Source organism: Protopterus annectens, chromosome 2.part0 (assembly GCF_019279795.1).
Source record: "Protopterus annectens isolate FY-2018-M chromosome 2.part0, PAN1.0, whole genome shotgun sequence".
Classification (NCBI taxonomy): domain Eukaryota; kingdom Metazoa; phylum Chordata; order Ceratodontiformes; family Protopteridae; genus Protopterus; species Protopterus annectens.
The window spans coordinates 243142261-243161819 of NC_056728.1; the positions used below are offsets into that span (position 1 = coordinate 243142261).

General features: G+C 41.8%; 1 protein-coding gene across 4 annotated transcripts in view; it reads right to left on the reverse strand.

The window, feature by feature from the left end:
• LOC122793047 (serine/threonine kinase 11 interacting protein) overlaps positions 1-19559 on the reverse strand; it is a 1659807-nt gene that overhangs the window by 1223656 nt on the left and 416592 nt on the right. For all 4 annotated transcript variants that reach the window (XM_044060719.1, XM_044060720.1, XM_044060718.1 and 1 more), the window contains exon 3: positions 17943-18145. In XM_044060719.1, coding sequence (XP_043916654.1) covers positions 17943-18145 — 203 coding nt within the window. The remainder of the gene's footprint in view (positions 1-17942; positions 18146-19559) is intronic.

Genomic DNA, 19559 nt, shown 5'->3' on the forward strand with positions numbered 1-19559 from the left:
TTACACTTCATCTGTGTTCTCACAGGTGAATACTTCCAGAAGAGGAGACTTATATAATATGTATATTACAGCACACTGTTCTCCAATAGGTATAGCTTTTGCAGGTAACTCGGCATCAAAACTATTTCATAAAAGTAACCAAGTAACCATACTGGTTACAATTCCAAGAGCTGAAAGAAACACAACAGTAATGCTCCCCCATCTTCTTAAACTGGTTTAGCTGATATGCTTACCGCATCCTAAAAAAATTCAAAATGCTACTCATCTGGTGGCATCTCCCAAGAATTGAAAAACATATATTTAAGCTGTAATGTTCCCTCTACTATTGACCTTAAGATAGTTGATTAGGAATGCTATGTTTATTTAAACTGGGTTTTATGGTTATTTTTATTTGTACTTTATTTCTGTTTCAGTGCATATTTCCATTCGTGTAGAGTTTTCCTTTTTGTGTACTGGATCTTCCAACTTTACCTCTTAGGTCAAACTATGACTAGAAGTGTCCTTCTACTGTATTTACGTCTGTGTACATAATCCAGTTCCTCTGTTTCACTGTCTGTTTTATCTTTCCATGGGGACTGCTGCTTTGCATCAAGTTATTCACTTTCGCGCCTTTCCTACCCTGCTTCATTTTCTGTTCGTAAGTTTTATGCTTTCACTTTCATTTAAAGGTGATTTGGTGATTTATTTACTGTTTCTTTGGATGTCTTTTCCTGTTCAGTTTGCAACCCTAATAGCATAATAGAATAGAATAGAATAATCCTAATAGTAAAGTGTGTTTCACTTGTGTCAAGAGTCCCGATTCCAGTTTTGTTTTATTTCTTTTTTATTGTTACTTTTTAATACAGACTTAATAATTTGAGTTAGGGTATGTATTGCTTATTTTTTATTTGATTTACTGGTTTGTCTATTTGCTTTTTTTTTTTTGTTTTTTTTTGCTTTTTCTCGAATATTTCCAAGTTTGCAAATAATGTTTAAAGATGGTGGCAGTTTCTTGGATTTTGAAGTCTGCAAGGGAGTAGGGATTTCCGAGTCAATGTGAGGTCTACATGATATGCATTAGCTTCTTCTCATTCATGGAACAGATTTAATGCACAGAGAGCTAGAAACCTGCCTGCTCAGTTTTACATGACCATTTTATAACCACACACATGCATGCGCACGCATACATGTTTGTGAGGAACTAAACTTAATTGAAATTTGGTTGACTATACAGACTGTTGACAGCTGTGTGAGACTGCAAAATTCTCGGGGTTGGGAAATATGCCCTTTCCCAGGCACTGTGCGATCGTGGAGTTGGTAAATATAATTAGCAGGTTGTGTAGGGGGAATACCCCTTCCATGGGGGGAGGGGAGTACAGGGTGGCTTTCCCCCTGCAAAAAATGATGTGTTGATGTAATTTTTTTTAAACTGTAATTTTGCAAGTACAGAGGCTACTGCTCACTGCAGGTTTAGTAGCATGTCGATGTTTACAAAGTAGATGTTTTGTGGTCAATTTTGTGAACATCAAAATATGGGTGTTTTATTTAAATTCAGTATATCGGTATATGCAAACACACCATATACTCAAACGTTGGTAATCTCAAATGCATTTAATACCAGCAGAACTGACCGAAACATATTTGATCACTTCTGGCAATGTAAAGTCCTTGCAAGATTGTGCACAGTGGAGATTGGGTAATTTATCCTGTTCCCCACTGAACAGCAATCTCAGAATTGGTATATATAATTATCGAGAGGGTGCAGGGCAGCTCATCTCCCTTGCAAAAAAAAAAAGTTTTTTTTTTTTTTTTTTAGTGTTTGGCTTTCGATCTTTCCAGATCCATTATTAGCCATTCGAGATTTGTGTACTTCAGTGTTTAAAAGTACATCCAAATATAAACAGTTCCACTATATCTTGAAACACAACACTCCAAACACAAACAACCAGCAGTAACAGCAAAAAATTGTTTACTTGGATGTGGAAACATTCTAAACAAATGCATTTGCTACAGAGTTAGTTTCACTCGATCAAAGCATAAAAAAACTGAGGAAAGTAATTTTTGCAGGGGAAAGCCCCTCTGCACGACCCATATGGAAGGCTTTGTCCATCCTTCATTACTGTATTATTTTCACTCCAAGATCCCTCCAACATGGGCTAAAAAAAACAAGAACTTAAGCACAAAGAAGGTGGATTCACTCCTTTTCTGAGATAGCAAAGTCAAAAAAAAAGAACACAGTTTGAGCCCATACACATTGCTACAATATACAGCATGCCAACTAATACTGGGAAAAATGTTTTGAGTAAACATGTTTGAGCAAATACAACATGAGCAAGAATGTGAAGAAAGCCATGCAAAAGTGGCCCAAATATCCACTGATGACCAAGGAGGTGGACATACTTACTGACAGAACCCACACTGTAAAAGTAGCTGACTCCAAATCCAGATCCAGACAAGTGGAGTACCTCAGGGTTCAGTCCTGGGACCTCTCTTGTTTGGCATCTACTTCTCTGAAGTACAGGCCAAAACTAAGGGACTCTGGCTAACAAAGTTCACAGATGACTGCAAACTGGGAGCCATTACTGAATCCCCAAATGATGTGGATACTGTACAAAAGGGCCTTACAGAATTACAGAAACAGATGCTTGGTGCCACAGCCATAGGCTCAAGCTCAATGCCAAGAAATAAGAAGTTATGTACCTACCATAACGTTCCATGTTAGTTGTCTTCATCTCGCCTTCTTTCTTGCTGTTTGGGATCGGAGCCGATCCTTGGCTTTGACTCGGTCATCTTCAATAGCTCGAGAGCTGTTTACTGGCTCGAGGCTACCCCTTATCCCATGATGCCTAGCGACAGCTACCCAGATCTCGTTTGAAATAGCTAATCCCAGACATAACATGAGGGAAACCAGTTAACAAAAAACTGGTTATTCCATACATCCTAAAAACTAAAATAGGTTAGGAAGACCTAGGCAAAAGAGTAAAAATAAAGACTACTCAGCCAGTGAAGAAGGACTCCTCTCGATCCACTAGGACAGAGGGACGCAAGAAAGAAGGCGAGATGAAGACAACTAACATGGAACGTTATTGTAGGTACATAACTTCTTAATGTTAAGTTGTCTATCTCGCCTTCATTCTTGTTGTTTGGGACAGCGTCCCTAGCCCCTAACATCCTGGGTGGTTCAGTGGAACAGACTCTTCAGAACAGTGGAACCGAAGTCAGCTCTGCTCCGGGAGACCATATCCACCTTGTAATGAGAAATAAAGGTATGAGGGTTTCCCCACGTGGTAGCTGCACAGATGGAATCCATGGGCAACCTAGACTGAAAGGCTACGGAGGTGGCTAATGCCCTAGTAAAATGACCTTTCGGTTTAGTTGGTAAGTCTTTGTTCCTTAACTGGTAAATAAAAGTAATAGTGTGGGACAACCATCTGGATAAGGTCACCTTGGAAACTGGGAGACCTTGTTTGTTTAAGGCATAGGAATAATTGGTCTGACTTTCTTATTTCTTTAGTTCTATGTAGGTAAAAATGCAATTGTCTATGAACGTCCAATTGGTGAAGCTTGTACTCTGCCTTGTTGCTATGATTTGGGAAGAACACAGGGAGATCTATAGATTTAAATTATTTTCTGAGCAGACTTTAGGAAGAAACGAAGGATTAATCCTCAGAGCAACTCTGTCCTTGTGAAACACCAGGTAGGGAGGACGAACACCTAGTGCTTGAAGTTCTGAGACATGCATAGCTGAAGTGACAGCTACCAGAAAGAGCGTCTTCCAAGATAGAAACCTGATGGAGCTGGATGCTGCTGGTTCAAAAGGAGGCAGAATTAAGGAAGTTAGGACTAAATTAAGGTCCCAAGGAGGAGGGGGATCTCTCACTGGAGGTCTAAGAAGAGATATTCCTCTCAAAAAAAGCTTTACAGAGCTTATGAGACATGATGTTAGAATTTGACAAACCGATATGAAAATTAGAAATGGCTGCTAATTGTACCCTAATCGTAGCGAAAGCGGCCCCAGAGTGAAACAGTTGTGCTAGGAATTCCAGAATTCCGTGGACTCTGGCTGAGAAGGGATCCACATTCCTAGACTCTGCCCAACAAGAAAAATGTTTCTATTTGCTAGCATAAGTTTTTCTCGTTGTAGACTTATGAGAGGAAACAATAATCTCACGGACTGCTGGGGAAATGCTGGGAAGACTGGCTAAGGTTGGAAGTGGAGCAACCAAGCTGTGAGATGGAGAGTTTGGAGGGATTGATGCAACCCGCCTGATTGATGAATCAGATGATCTGGAATCGGGTCCAGAGTCCAGGGCTGATCAAGAAGGTAAAGGTGCAGGAACGGGAACCATATCTGTCGAGGCCAGTAGGGGGAAATGAGGATCATTTTGCAACCCAACGATTTTGCTTTCTGTATGAGTTTCGGTATCAGGGGAAACGGAGGAAAGGCATAAAGAAGTCCCTGAGGCCAACCGTGGACTAGAGCGTCTCTGGGTATGTGACCTGGAAACGGAAAAAGGGAGAAGTAGTTGCTGCATTTGCTGTTGAAGGGGGTGGCAAAAAGATCGCAGCAAGGCTGTCCCCATTTGCAGAAGATAAGATCCGCAACTTCCTGATTCACAGACCACTCGTGAGGCATGAGGATAGCTCTGCTGAGCCTGTCCACTATGACGTTGGATCTCCCAGGGATGTGCGTCGCAATCAGAAAAAGTTGGGATGAAATCGCCCACTGCCAAAGTCTGAGTGCTTCTCGACACAGGGGGTAGGATCTGGTTCCGCCCTGCTTGTTGATGTACCACACCACTGACATGTTGTCTGTCTGAATTGCAATAGTCCCAGAAGGAGGAGAGTCTTGAAGAGCTTGCAAAGCTAGAAGCATGGCTCTCATTTCTAGGACATTTATGTGCAGATGGTACTTGTGAGGTTGCCAAGTGCCTTGGACTGTCCTGCCCAGATAATACCCCCCCACCCTATCAGGGAGGCATCTGTAGTCACTGTGGCTACCGGAGGGGGTTGCATGAAAGGTCTGCCCTGAGTAACTAGTGGGGAGACCATCCACCAAGAAAGGTGCCTTTTGCATGCCTCCATGATCAGGATCATGTGAGATATGGGTAGCTCTCGGAAAGACCACTGCGTGAAAAGAAGCCACTGAAGAATTCTCATGTGGAAACGCACTAATGGAAATAGAAGAATGGCAGTTGCCATGGAGCCCAGAGTTTGAAGGACATACCTGACTTGGATCCTTTCGCTCTGCATTAGGATTTGCACTTGTTGAAGAATTGTGGATACTCTTTCCAGTGGCAACCTTGTGAACATTTCCCTTGTGTTTAAGTCTGCTCCTATGCAAGTGATAGACTGACAGGGCAACAAGGCAGATTTTTCGAAATTTATTGTAATACCTAGCTGGGTGCAAGATGTGATTGTATAATCCCGCACTTGTAAGAGTTGATGCCTGGTGGTAGCAGTGAGGAGCCAGTCCTCTAGATATGGAAACACCTGGAATCCTTGATGTCTCAGGTGAGCCGTGACCACTACCATACATTTAAACACCTTGGGGGCTGTGGTGAGACCAAAAGGCAGAGCTCTGAACTGGTAATGTCTGGCCCCCACTCAAAAGTGAAGAAATTTCCTGGAGCATCTGTCCATCTTGATATGGTAGTAGGCATCCTGAAGATCTATCAAGCACATCCAATTGTCCTGACCCAGGAAGGGTAGAATGGACTGTAGCGTGACCATCCGAAACTTTGTTCTTTGTACAGATTTGTTTAGTCTGCTGAGATCCAGAATCAGTCTCCAGTCCCCTGTCTTTTTTGGTACTAAAAAGAACCTTGAGTAAGTTCCGGATCCGTGCTGGTCTGCGGGGACTTCCTGAATGGCTCTTTTTTCTAGCAGTTTTGAAACTTCTATTACTGCTTGCTCCTTCAGACTGGGTGGAACATCTGAAAGGGCCTTCTTTGACTGTAAGGGGGATTGATGGAAGGGAATTTTGTAACCTCTGGATATAATGGACCGTACCCATCTGTCTCTTGTTAAATTTTGCCAGGCTTTTGGGTACAGCGAAAGTCTTCCCCCGACTGCCACCAGAGGTGAGCAGCCGGGCAACCCTTCAGGGATGCTGGAAGGGCTTGTCAGAGATAGATTCTCTGTTGCCCTAGTTCTGCGGACCCCCTCTGCCATGAGAGCAGCGTCTATTATTGTTGTTTCCCCCTCTGCCTCTGGAGGAAAAATCACTACGTGAGTCAGGCAAGGCTCCCTGAGATTTACGGAACCACATCTTCCCAATCTTCTGACCCTTGGGGTAAGGTCTAGAGGGAGTGGAAAAACGGACTCCCATGGCAGAGAGCGTCTTGCCTTCTTGCTCACACCTAGTCAACATGTCTTTCACCTGTGGCCCAAAGAGAAAGGAGCCATCAAAGGAGGTATTGGTGAAGGACGCTCGAAAGGGTTCCGCAAACTGACACAGCCACATCCACGCATGCCTCCTGAGGGCCACACCCATGCCCACGGCTCTACTCACTCCATCGGCTGCATAGGAAATGAGCCTCATGGAGGAGTTGACAACAGAATTAAGCGTCGCTAGCTGGGAAGCTACTTTGGCTTTACTCCCTCAGCTATAGGATCTTGGAGGATATCTCTAAACTCTAAGGAGATCCCTTTGAAGGCGAGTAAAATGACATAGATAGTTCAGGGACCTCATGGAGAAGGTCGCTAAAGCAAACATTCACTTTCCGTACCTGTCCATCGTCCTAGACTCCTTGTTAGGGGGATGAACAGATGAGGAGGTCTCTGCTAACTCTTTTTTGGTGGCTGCTGCTACCACCATGGCATCAACGGGCACAACTTTAGAAAGAAATTGCTTATCCTAGGGAGCTGTAATAAATTTGCCAGGTCTCCTCGGAGTTGGTTCCACTGTGTCCGGAGCTGACCAAGCCTTTTGAGCCACTACAGACATAAGTGGGTTGAAAGGAGGAAAAACGCAGGAGGTGGAAGGTCGGGAACCGAAAGCATCCAGGAATACAGACTCATCCTCGGTAGGGGCTAGGGAACTCCAGTTTCCCCTCTGACTAAGCATTTCCAGGATGTCCGAGAAGGAAACATCTTCAGAGGGGGATCTTGGGGACCCTTCCGATTCATCTAAGTCTGTATCAGAAGTGACAGACTCAGGGGAGTCAATGTGCTTCCTCTTGCACTTCTTCTTCCGAGGGGGCTCCTCTGAGTGATCAGGGGAGGCCTTGGAAGAAGAGGAAACACCCAATGGGGTGTCCTGGAGCATTGGTTCCCTACGCTTGGGATCTGGAGGAAGAGCAGAGGTTGGCACAGACACTTCGGGGGACAGAGCTGGTGGGGCTGGCAGTGGAGCTGATTCGGGGGACAGCACACTCCGCATGACCTCAAAGACATCCCTGCCTTGAGGCAGAGAAAGCTCCGGTTCCGAAGAAATAGGAATCTTTCTCCGCGCCGAGGGGGACGGCTCCAAGGCCGATGTTGGAGCCGAGCTAACTTGCGCCAATGCTCCGAGAGGGAGAACGGGGTCGGACAAGGGTCCGATGCCACTTGCCCCCTCTGAGCCAATGAGGGAGCCCTGGCGTCCAGATTCCTCGATCTAAGGTACTATCGAGGGAATCGGAACCGAAGGAGATATGGTTATCGGAGCTGACGGTTCCACTACTCGAACCCCAACGAACTCTGGCACCAAACTCAATGGAGTCGGAGGAGGAACAGAAAAGGAGGTGGATGGAGCCGATACCTGTTGAGGAGGGCTAGACAATAATTTAGCTAGTGCCTGTGATTTTAGCAACCTACTTTACTAATCTCTCCACATCATGATCCGACAGCCTAGAGGATCGAGAGGAGTGTGAAGAACGGTGGCTACGTTCACTTTGCAATAATGGAGACCGAAGAGCCAAATGAACTGACTCTAACAAAGGGGACCTCAGCCTTTTATGGCTCCGAGACGGCTCTGTAACATCCGATGCAGCTGACGAGTAGTTGTCTTGTCGGTGCCAGCTGGAACCGACATACTCTGTAAATCCTGTACCGGAGTCGGCTCCGAAGGTGGAGCAGATGGTTTAGAGGATTTTGGGGATTTCACTGGCTGGGAACTCTTTGCCGGTAAATCCTGAGGTTTTAACAGACCCCTAAGGATCAATTTGTTCTTTCCCTCCTGCAGGACTCTTGGACTAAAGGCATGGCAGATAGAACAAGAGTCCTGCAGGTGAACAGCGCCCAAACAATAAACGCAACTAGTGTGCCCGTCTGTCAGAGACATTTTCTGACAGCACGAGTCACACTTTTTAAAGCCCGATACTTTAGCTTCCTTAGATATAACTCCACCAGAAAAAAAACCAAGTACCAGAAGAAAAACACATATAGAAAAATTCTACTCTAGTCAAAGTACACCAGACTATCTATATATATATATATATATATATATATATATATATATATATATATATGAAAATAATATATATATATATTTTTTTTGTAAACGATAACAAAACAGAAGGAAAGGAGAGCTTCTAAGTTAAAAGGCTGTCCTTGGGAAGGGAGTGGGGGAGGGGAGAACTCTCTAACTTAAACGAGTTCTAATTAAAAGGGGCTATGAAAGAGCAAAGTACTCAACAACACACACAGGAATAAAACTAAGAAAGGTAAACTATCTTAAAGCTTTATGGAGTATAAGAATATATTTCTACACAAAATTTGAAAATACAAGCCTGAGCCAGAAAACGACACACCTCGCAGCTGAAGCGGCAAACGAGATCTGGATAGCTGCTGCCAGGCATCATGGGATAAGGGGTAGCCTCGAGCCAGTAAACAGCTCTCGAGCTATTGAAGATGGCCGAGTCGGAGCCATCCTCGGCTCCGATTCCAAACAGCAAGAATGAAAGCGAGATAGACAACTTAACATTGTATAGTTATCCCCTTTGGGAAAAAAACATGTACCCATGAATTATCACATAGGTGGCAGTACACTAAACACCGAAAGTGCGATAAGAGACTTAGGGACACAGGTGGACAGTGGTCTCACTTTCAATAACCACATCGCCACAACAGTCAGGAAATCCTTCTATGTGGCACACCTTCATCACTAAGGGCTTTTCATCCAGAAAAAAGGAGGCCATTGTCCCACTGTACTCATCCCTCATTAGGCCCATTATAGAATACAACGCCCCTTTTGGTATGTACCTCTCAAGACATCTGCAACAACTGGAAAGGCTGCAGAAATACCTCACTAAAAGAATCACAGGCCTAAAGCAGATGCCCTATGCTGACTGCCTTAAAAAACTCCAGCTATACTTTGTCACATATTGTCTACTCTGAGGCGATCTCTGCTTAACATACAAGGCCATGTCAAACCCAGAGCTGCTGGACGTGCTACACTTAAAGAAATCCCAATCCCTCAGAGCCACACGCTCCAGGGATCTAAATCTTGTCATCACAATAAACAAAATATGCTGGAGGGATAGGTTCCTGACCCAGAGACTCCCCAGGCTCTGGAATAGACTGCCCATACATGTCAAGCAGAGCGCCTCTTTGGCCCTCTTCAAAAGGAACCTTGACAATTGGATGGGAGAAAGGAAATTCACCTCGGGGATCACGTCAGTCGCCCTGCTAGATAGGGGCCCAGGGAAGAAAATAGTGTGGGAAGAAATATAGCCAGGGAATTGTTATGGCTAGGCTTGTATAGGCCCTAGGGCCGATAGCCTAGTATCAACCTATGAACAAGTACCCCTCACCCCTTCCAAAAGCAGGGTACAACCATATCTTCAAAGAATAGGGTACCACCAAAGAAGTCATCAAAGCACCCTGACCGTGAAAGTCAACAAAGACAAATAGATTTCTACTCTCAGAATGGATATGATCTGGTCTTTGGATGAAAATGTATTTTTATTAGATGTCTGTGTGATAAGTTTCTTTAAATAAGGGCTTGCAATCAATATCCTCACTCCAGATGATTCAGGACTGGAATCCTGATCATCTAAAATAAGGTCCAGCAACAATTTAATTCAAACAGTAGCTCGACTGAAAGTGTGGCACAAATTCAGTTGAGGATGCTAAGTTATGACCTCATGCATCCACAGTTCAATAAGAGTGATTTTTTCACAAACAGCAAGAGGTAAATGCATATGAAGGAAAAATAAAATAACGTGTTGAAAAGCATGACCCAGTTATAAATGATGTGCATTCACTTATATTGTAAAGTGACCACATCAACAGTGATAAGCAAATTATACTTTGCCAAAGAAAGTCTTGTTGACAAGCGTATACTGCTGTTGCTTTATACTGAAAGTCACACTGGCTGATGGCAACAGCTAAAATAAAATGTCAGCTCATCAACTTTTCTGTTGTGTGTGGGATATGCATTTAAGTGTGGTTTTGCTGGTTACGGTTAGGATACGTGCCAGGTAAAGGGATAGATTTAGGTGTGTGTGTGTGTGTGTGTGTGTGTGTGTGTGTGTGTGTGTGTGTGTGTGTGTGTGTGTGTGTGTACGTACTTGTGCATGCACATGTGTACTTCTGGGTTAAGGTTAAAGAAGAGGGGCATGTTTAACTAAGAATTCCATTTGCAAAATTATATTCAGTATACATATTAAATCTCTCTCTCTTACACACACACACACACACACACACACACACACACAAACACACACACACACAATAAAGCCCCTACTTGTAAAATAGGCAACCTCAGTAATCACATGACACCCACTCACTGAATGAAATTGTCTGGAAGTCAAAACATCTGAAAAAAAAATCATAATAGAGATGGATTCATCCATGTAATTTCCCACCACCAAAAGGACCATCAATAAATCAACAAACAACTGCTCGGCAAAAAGTAAATCAATAAGAAAACCATAAACTATAATGCTACATACTGGTGTAAACATATAACTTGTGTCAATCCCCAGGTTTATCCATACCAAAAGATTGTTTCAGAACTTTCTCCTAAAACCTTAAATCATTGATATTTGCCTTGCTGTAATTATAACTGTAAAAAATGTTTTTAAGTTTATTCTGTACCTCAATGATTCTCACTGTTACGAGATGTAATCTCTGCCATATTGTATGAGTACTACATCCATAATTTGCTGTCTCTCTCTCTCATGTATTGTATTATATTATTTTATGTTATTTTTGGAGCTTTTCTCCCCGAGCCTCTGCTGAAAATGGACCTGTGTCCAGTCAGACTTTCCCAGTAAACAAATGTAAAATAAAATAAATAAAAATAAACGTCCCTGCAATCTAAAGCCATTTGACATTCAGACATTTTAATTTGTGCAGAAGTTACTCACAGACTGACAGTTTACTGAGCTGTAATGCTGACCTTCACTTTTGAAAAAAACAAATTCCCAGACTTTGTCGATAGCTCAAAGTGAAGAGAGGATTATTTATTTATTATATATTTATTTATTTTTGGAAAACATCTTTAAAACTGCTAAATTGATTACACACCCAGAAACACAGAAAAGTTATTTTGATTATGTAAACCACAGACTGCTGCAAGAAATCAAAGTCACATTAGCACTTTATGCTTATGTCCGAACAGATGAATCATACCTGTCAATTCCAAAAGAAGTAAAGTAGCTTAATAAGAAGGTTATTTGCAAGGTTACATGGCAGTTTATATTGGAAATAAGCAGAGATATTAAAAAGGCTCTGTTTTTCATAATTATGCCTAAAAGTCTTCCAATGTAAATACAACTTCTGATTTAGTATGGAACCATACCTCTCAATCTTAGAGCAAAAAATCTGGACAAAGCGAAAAATGAAAGTGGGACACAACCCCAAAAATAGTTATGCATCACAGACACCATTATAACAACTGTAGGTGCAAACATTATACATCACTTATAATCTTTCTATTCCATCATTGTCAAACATTATATGGCTCATTCAGTCATGCCTTCTTTTGCATCAAAGAAAACCATGCTTTGAAATGACAAATGCATTAAAAATAATAAATAAAACACATTGCGTCAACGTCCTGCATCTTCCTAGGGAAGGTGGCCTAATGGTTAAGGTGCTTGCCTTACAAACACAAGGTGCAGGGTTTGAGTCTCACAAGGGATAATTGGCTAAGCTTAAAATGGCTCGCAAGGGCAGTTAGCTTAGTACTAACCTATGAACCTGCAAGCAACCACAGAGCTTTCACTGAAACTAGGGCTGCTTGTTTCCCCAGAATGACAGCTCTCCCTAATTAAGTCTAATGGTGTACAATCTACCAGTATCTGGACTACCTGAAATAAATTAAATTATGGCTTGTAAATTGAAAGTACACTTTGTTTAATTAAACTATATTTCTAAGCCCACTTACTATATTTTTTTCAGTAACATCCCAATATCCATTTCGAGGTCACTTTACAAGACATTGGCTGTTGTAGACTTGGCATCCTTCAGAACCCCACAGGCCCACGCTAATACATTGTCCATTAAATGTAAATATCCATCCACTGTAAATGGCAAGAAGCTGCGTACCCAAGTATTAGGTTTTGAAACAAAGAAACATATTTTCCACAGTCTGTAAGTCTGTCTTTAATAATCATCTAATGTTGCAGCACTCCCAACACATAAGCACACACATACACACTAAAATCCCCAACATTTAAAAAATGACACTGTGCCCACTTGATTTGCCAGTATTGATGATCCGCCAAAGCTATGCTTACTGTTGTCCAATCTATCACTGCTTAGAACCCACCAATGAAAAAACAGTACTAGGTGCTTTTTTGTTTGTCTGAAAAAACAATACAACTTTATATGCTACAGTCCTACATAGTCAGTCCACTACTGACCCATTAACCCTAGGCTGCTGTCTCATTCTTACTCCCTGGAACTGCATTATCTTGGATGATTACTTTTATTTCCTAAGCAAAAGACACAAATTGGAAGATGAGGCAAAAATTCAGACATTCTTTGAAAATCCATACAGTTAAGAGGTATGAGTTCATGTTCAATACAACACTCTCCCTGTCAGGAAAGCCACAATTTAATGAAAGTGTACTCTTAATGTATGATATATTTGTGAGCTAACTTGTTTGTGTTCAGTAGGTAGACTGATCATTGTTAGCCTCTTTGTGCATGTGTCTCTCTCAGTCATGCACACATATACACACACACACACACACACACACACACACACACACACACACACACACACACACACTCTTCTTCTACTTTCACATCACACAATTCTGCTTTCATGCATGCACTCACTCACTCTGTACTTACCTATTAACACAGGTAATTGCTGTCCCTTTCAAAGGCAACAGCGGCAAATCCATACACGAGTCCCTCTTCAGCGAGAACACACACACACACACACACACACACACACACATGCACACACTGATTGTTGGGCGCAAAATAATGGCGTAAACACACTGACCCTTTTTTGGCTCAAAAACAAAACTAGAAGGGTGCTTTGGCACATGCGCACACCAACATTAGTGTTACAGGTCACGGGAGTGAAAAACACAAAACAAAAAAAGTGTTTTGGGGTATGTGTACATCGATGTTGCAGTTAGAGGTTGAGGGCCGCATGGAAGAGCTCTGAGGGCCGCAGGTTGGACACGTCTAGTCTATATCATAGCATCGAAAATGACTTTAATCGAACGACTTAAAAATCAAAAATGCTGTTCATCGAAGTCGCTCTTTTGGGGGGCTGTGCCTCCCCACACCCCCTGCTAATTATATATACCAACTCCAAGATTGCACTACAGTGAGGAAAGGGCAAATTTTCCGATCTTCACTGTGCTGTGATCTCACAAAACACACCTAGATGAAAGGCATTTTCAATATTAAAGCAGTTCGATTAATGTCCTTTTCGATGGTATGATACACTCCTGTTTTACAAGCCTCATCTGCAAAGTCACTGAATGCCCCTATGCTGGTATCAAACAAAAGGTAAACGTTTTAATAAAATCAATCCATATGTGACAAGACGGACATCAAAATGGCTGAAGGACAGAACCCACATACTGTAAGTTGCAGGCACTTCATCAGGAAATAGAAAAGTCGCCTCTAAGGGCTCACTGCTCACTCCAAGCCAAGACCTATGGCTAACAAAATCTGCAGATGATTGCAGACTGGGGGGGGGGGTTCTTATGTCACCATCTAACTCTCAACTCTAGCATTAGCTCTCCCTAGTAAACTCTTGGTATAAGAAAAGTAGGCTCAAACTAAATACTAAAAAGAGTGGCACTGTCACTTGGTAGACAATCCCTCATTATCATACTGTTTAAACAATATAGTTCTACAAAAATGAGAATGTAGCCAGGGACCTGGGAACTTGGGTTGTAATTCCCTCTCTTCTGACCATCATGTGACAATGATTGCCAGAAAATCCTTTTATTTTGCCTCACTACTTGCCAAACCAATATATTCAATGTCTAATGTGGTAATCATTCCCTTATCCTCAGCACTTATAAAACTAATTATTGAGTTCAATGCCCCCTTTGGTATGTTGAATGAAATGCATCCCAATCAGAAAGACCTTAAAGGTCCATTACCAAAAAAAAAAAAAAAAAAAAATCACACAACTAAACTCTCTAAGCTATCAACAGAGGCTAGAAACTATGTTCCTTACCTCAATGTCTTGTGGACTTTTGAAGTGAAATCCCTGACTTACCTACTATGCCATAACAGACCTGGTTGTCCTGGACCTCCTGCATCTCTGCAGATCTAATGGCTCCAGCAGTGCTATAACGAGGGACCTAAACCTACAACAATGGATAAATAGAACATGGAGGAGGAACAGATTTACAAACCAGCACCTCCCACATCTCTGGAATTAACTTCTTCCGCATGTTAAGCAGTGCAACTCACCATAAACCTTTGGAACATAAACTCGATGAGTGGGTGAGTATTTACAAACCTACTCCAGGAATGACTGCTGTGGCCCCTCCTGGAGTGAGGAGGTGTGGCCTGAGGGAGGGTACTGGCAAGGTGTAAATGGCCTTGGAATATCTATTAATCCATTAATCATTTGATAAGACAGTATTTATTTATTTACTATTTATTTTACATTTGTTGACTGGGCTAGTCTAATTGGATATATGTCCATTTACAGTACAGGCCCGGGGAGAAAAGCTCCAAGCACTAGCAGTGACAAAGAATACAATATATAGTATTAGTCAAGTAAGTTACAGTACCATTGGCTATGTTGGTAAGAACAAAATAGTAATAAGTCATTTAGTAGGTTGAAGTTCATATCCAATAACAGAGAGAGAAACAAAAATACATATATATTTTTTTAATATAGATTACAAAGTATCCATTATTCATCCGGCTATTACAGTAAGTGTGAAATAAAACTAAAAAAAGAAAGTAGTCAGGCACTTAGTGGGTGACATAGTTGAAGGTCTTTAGGAGTTAGCTCATTTCATAGCTGTAATTGCAATTGAAGATTCATGTAGATTTTTCAGAATATGACACCTAACACTCCAGAATGAACTCACTGGAATTCAATGGAACTCAATTGAAGCACTTCACTGTACTAAAAATGGGCTCAGACTAAATATTAAAAAGTGCACCATTACTTTTAATACATGATTCCCTCCCCTCATACTGCCTAGACAGCACACCTATACAAAATGAAAATACAGGTAGCAGCATAGGTACTTGTGTTGATAGCTCCCTCTCTTTTTACCATCATCTGGCAACTGGCTATCAGGAAATCTCTTTACATAGCCCATTTAATTGTTAAAGGAATATCATCAAGGTCTAAGGAAGTCATCACTCCATTATACTCGACAGTGATCCGGCCAATTATCATCAAGTACAGGTCCCCATTTAGGATGCAGTTCACAAAGCATATCAAACCATTAGAAAGTCCCGAAAAAAAGATAACAGACCAAAAGTTCCTAAGCTATGAAGACAAGCTGGAAGCTCTAGCCCTTTATTCAGTATCTTATAAACTTTAGAGAAGGGATCTCTGTCTTGCTTACCAGACCATAAGAGACCCAAATGTCCTGGACCTCCTGTCTCAGCAAGACCAATATTTTCACCAATACCAATACTAGAACCAGGGACTTAAATCTTCGCTAATAGACAAATAAAACATGGTGGAGGGGGAGGTTTACAATATAACAAACCTCCTAAAGCTCTGGAATAAACTTCTTAACTCTGACAATGGATATATATTTGCTTAGTGAACAGTAAGTGGGAGAGAGCATAGTTTTCCATTTAACATGTCTATTCATAAAAGAGAGCATACGTGCTACAGGTAAAGTACCTAGATTCAAGAGACAAAAGAAACATCAAGGGCCAAATTCCAAAACAGTTACCTTCAGTTCAAGTCTGCCTTCGCTCCGAGTGTAAGTGACCCACTTTGGTGTAAGGCTTATCAATAAACAGACTTACACCAGGGACCAAATTCTAAAAGACTTACTCTCAGCCTACTCTCAGTGTAAGTGGTCACCTACACTGAAAGGTAGTTGGAATCAGGTCCAAAGACTGAAAGCATACAAAGCAGAACATATGGGAGCTCAGCCTCTGCTTATGTTAAAGAGTTTTAAATAAGAGTTTTTTTTTTTTTTTTTTTTTTTTTGCAAAACTGGGTTTTATTCCCAACCACTGACTCAAACACAGAGAGGCTGTAAATGAGACATTAAACTTGAAAAAAGCTCCAGGGTGTTATAAAAATGGGACATATGTTTTTGAAATTTTCCTAACTAAATACTGAAGACTAATAAGTAAATAAAAATAAATCAGTAAGAAAATACTGTTCTATGTATACTCCTTATTTCGGCTACTGTTCTACATACAGTCCTTATATCAGCTACTGTTCTACGTATAACTCCTTATTTCAGCTCTTGTAATATCAGGAGGGTGACACAATAGACCACTGGTCCTTCTTATGATTCAACAGAACCTCCTAGTAGGTACAGTTTCAGTATCTATTTTTCAGCATATGTTTTAACAAAGATTTAGAAAGCCTGTAAACAAATGCTCTAGTAACTGAACCCAGGTGTGCAAAGTATAGGTTATTTTTCAAGATGCATTTTTGCCCTCAAGCCTGCTGATAATAGAGTTTCCTCCCAATCAGACATGCCCATTCATTCCCATATACAGAAACTTCACTCAGGTTCAGGGCCACAGGTGTCTGGAGGAGACCATCATCTAGGTAGCCATGAGGGTACTTCATATGCTTGTTTTTATCTTACACTGAACACAATTTGCCATGGATGAAGATACTCAACTGACTACCTGGACCAAGGCCATGTATGAGAGATTCTTCTATCCCAGCTGTAACCAAAGCTACAACCTCTGAACAGCTAGGTGAATCTGGATCATCACCTAGAATAGGATCCCATAGGAAGAACAATCCTCATAGCTCCAGATGGCTAACACTTCCTCCACTTCATATCATTCTGGCACAAGCTATGGAAACATTTTTTCCTCCCCTGGTGTGACACAGGTACTGCATCACCACAGGAAATCCAGTGCCCTCCTCCAGATGTGCGTATGCCCCAACATACTGTATATGCCCCATCTGTTGGCAGCTTGGGATTCCAAGCATATGTTCTCCAGATAAGCAATTTTCATTCAAGCCACCTCTTGAACTGGAGCACAGCCAGAGCATGGACCACTGATCCTTACACATGGAATGGGCGAGGCAATCATGCGACTCAATTCTATCTCCCCTACTCTGACTCATCCAGTGCCAGAGATGCTACTTGAACTCTTGTCATGTGATATGTAGTCAGGGGTTTATCCCTCTGCTACAGAGCCAGGGTCCAAGCACAAGTCAGTATCCAAGTACAGGTTAGCTACAGCGAAGTGTTTGAACTGGGGGTATTACAATGCAAGTGCATGTATGTACATATGTCATACACCACAGCTGGTCACAAACCAAAAGGACTCAAGTAGAACATATACAAAATGCCACAGATAGCTTAACTTATGGTAAGTAGAAAATGCCTGTAGGCACCAACTTCAACCAGTGACATCAAACCAACCTTTAAAGAAACTGTTTTTTGCAGCACATCAAACAGGAACTGGAGCTGAAGTATCACTGCTGTTTCAGACGGATGTGATGGAAGTGCAACAAAGCCATGCTGATGGTTCCGGAACTGTAGGTGCTGATCAAATAACTGAGTCAAGTGGTGCAGACTGAATGGCTGCAGGGTAAGGGTACTTGTACCATCTAGCACTAGGTCTCCTGTGAAACATAAAAAAGGAAATAATTAGGAGTGGCAATACATATCCACTTTCACTCAGTTATAAACTCTGCTTTTTTAAAAGGTATTTTCACTTTCAAAATGTACATAAAACAGCAATGAAATAGCCCAGTTGTATTAAACAAAATATAGCATGTATGGATAACACAACTGGGTGGTTTGTGTATTGGCATTTTCCACATACCCATGATGTCAAGTACTGTGCAAATCTCAAATGACTTGGGACATGTGCCAAACTGAGTTTTACAGCAATTATGTCTTGAGCAGGTGTCATACTTACTACATTAATTACAGGACATAAAACCTAAATGACAATTGCTTTACATAACAGCAAGTAGTGATAGCAGCAGTATCATAAGGGTAGAAACTGCCACTCATGTGAAGCCAGAGAAACCTAGTGCACCTTTACTGTAATCGTCAGCTGGAAATTTTATGATGCTTGCCAGCCCTCCCTTTGGGGATATTGTGCCAGCAATGTACATATTACAATACCTGCAATGTGCATGTGTCAAAGATGGTGTCTATAAGTGCAAGCCGCCAAAAGCACTAGTAGAGATTAGTTGTACACTGGAAGAGTCACTTAACATTAAGATGACTCCGGTAAGTAAGCAAACTTGGCATCCCACAGTATACCATAAAAGGTAGATGAGAAATGCTGCCTGCTGATCTGAGGGGGTGGACATAGTCATACACCACATATTATGGAAAATGAACCTACAAGGCTACATAGCAGCAAAGGAGTGAATGCTACCTCCATTGGCATGGCGAAGGGTATGGTTGGTGACAAAAAGCTTATACCCAACAGGAGTCATCTTATTTCCTTATTGTAAATATGTACATACAGTCTGTTACTTTCTAAATTATTTACTCAATGTTTCGTATGCTAAATTTTATCTTTACTGTAAAAAGTTTCACTTCTATCTGCCTAGTGTAAATACATTCTTTTCTGTTACTATGCAAGTAACTCATGCTGGACCTGCAAGTGGTCATCTGTGATCAGTGCTCTACTTCTTCTTTCGGCTTTTCCCAGTTAGGGGTCGCCACAGCGGATCACCTGTCTGCTCATGATTGGCAGTGGAGTTTTACAGTGTTGAGTTGCCAGCCTGACACCCAACCTTTCACAGAAGGTGCACACACACACACACACACACACACACACACACACACACACACACACACACACACACACTCCTAGGACCAATTTAGTGTCTCCAATCCATCCATCTTTGGGATGTGGGAGGAAACCGGAGCACCCGGAGGAAACCCACGTGACCACAGGGAGGACATGCAGACTCCACACAGAAGGCACCCCAGCCGAGTGTCAAATCGTCGAACCTCTTGCTGTGAGGCAGCAATGCTAACCTCTGCACCACCGTGGATCAGTGCTCTACTGTG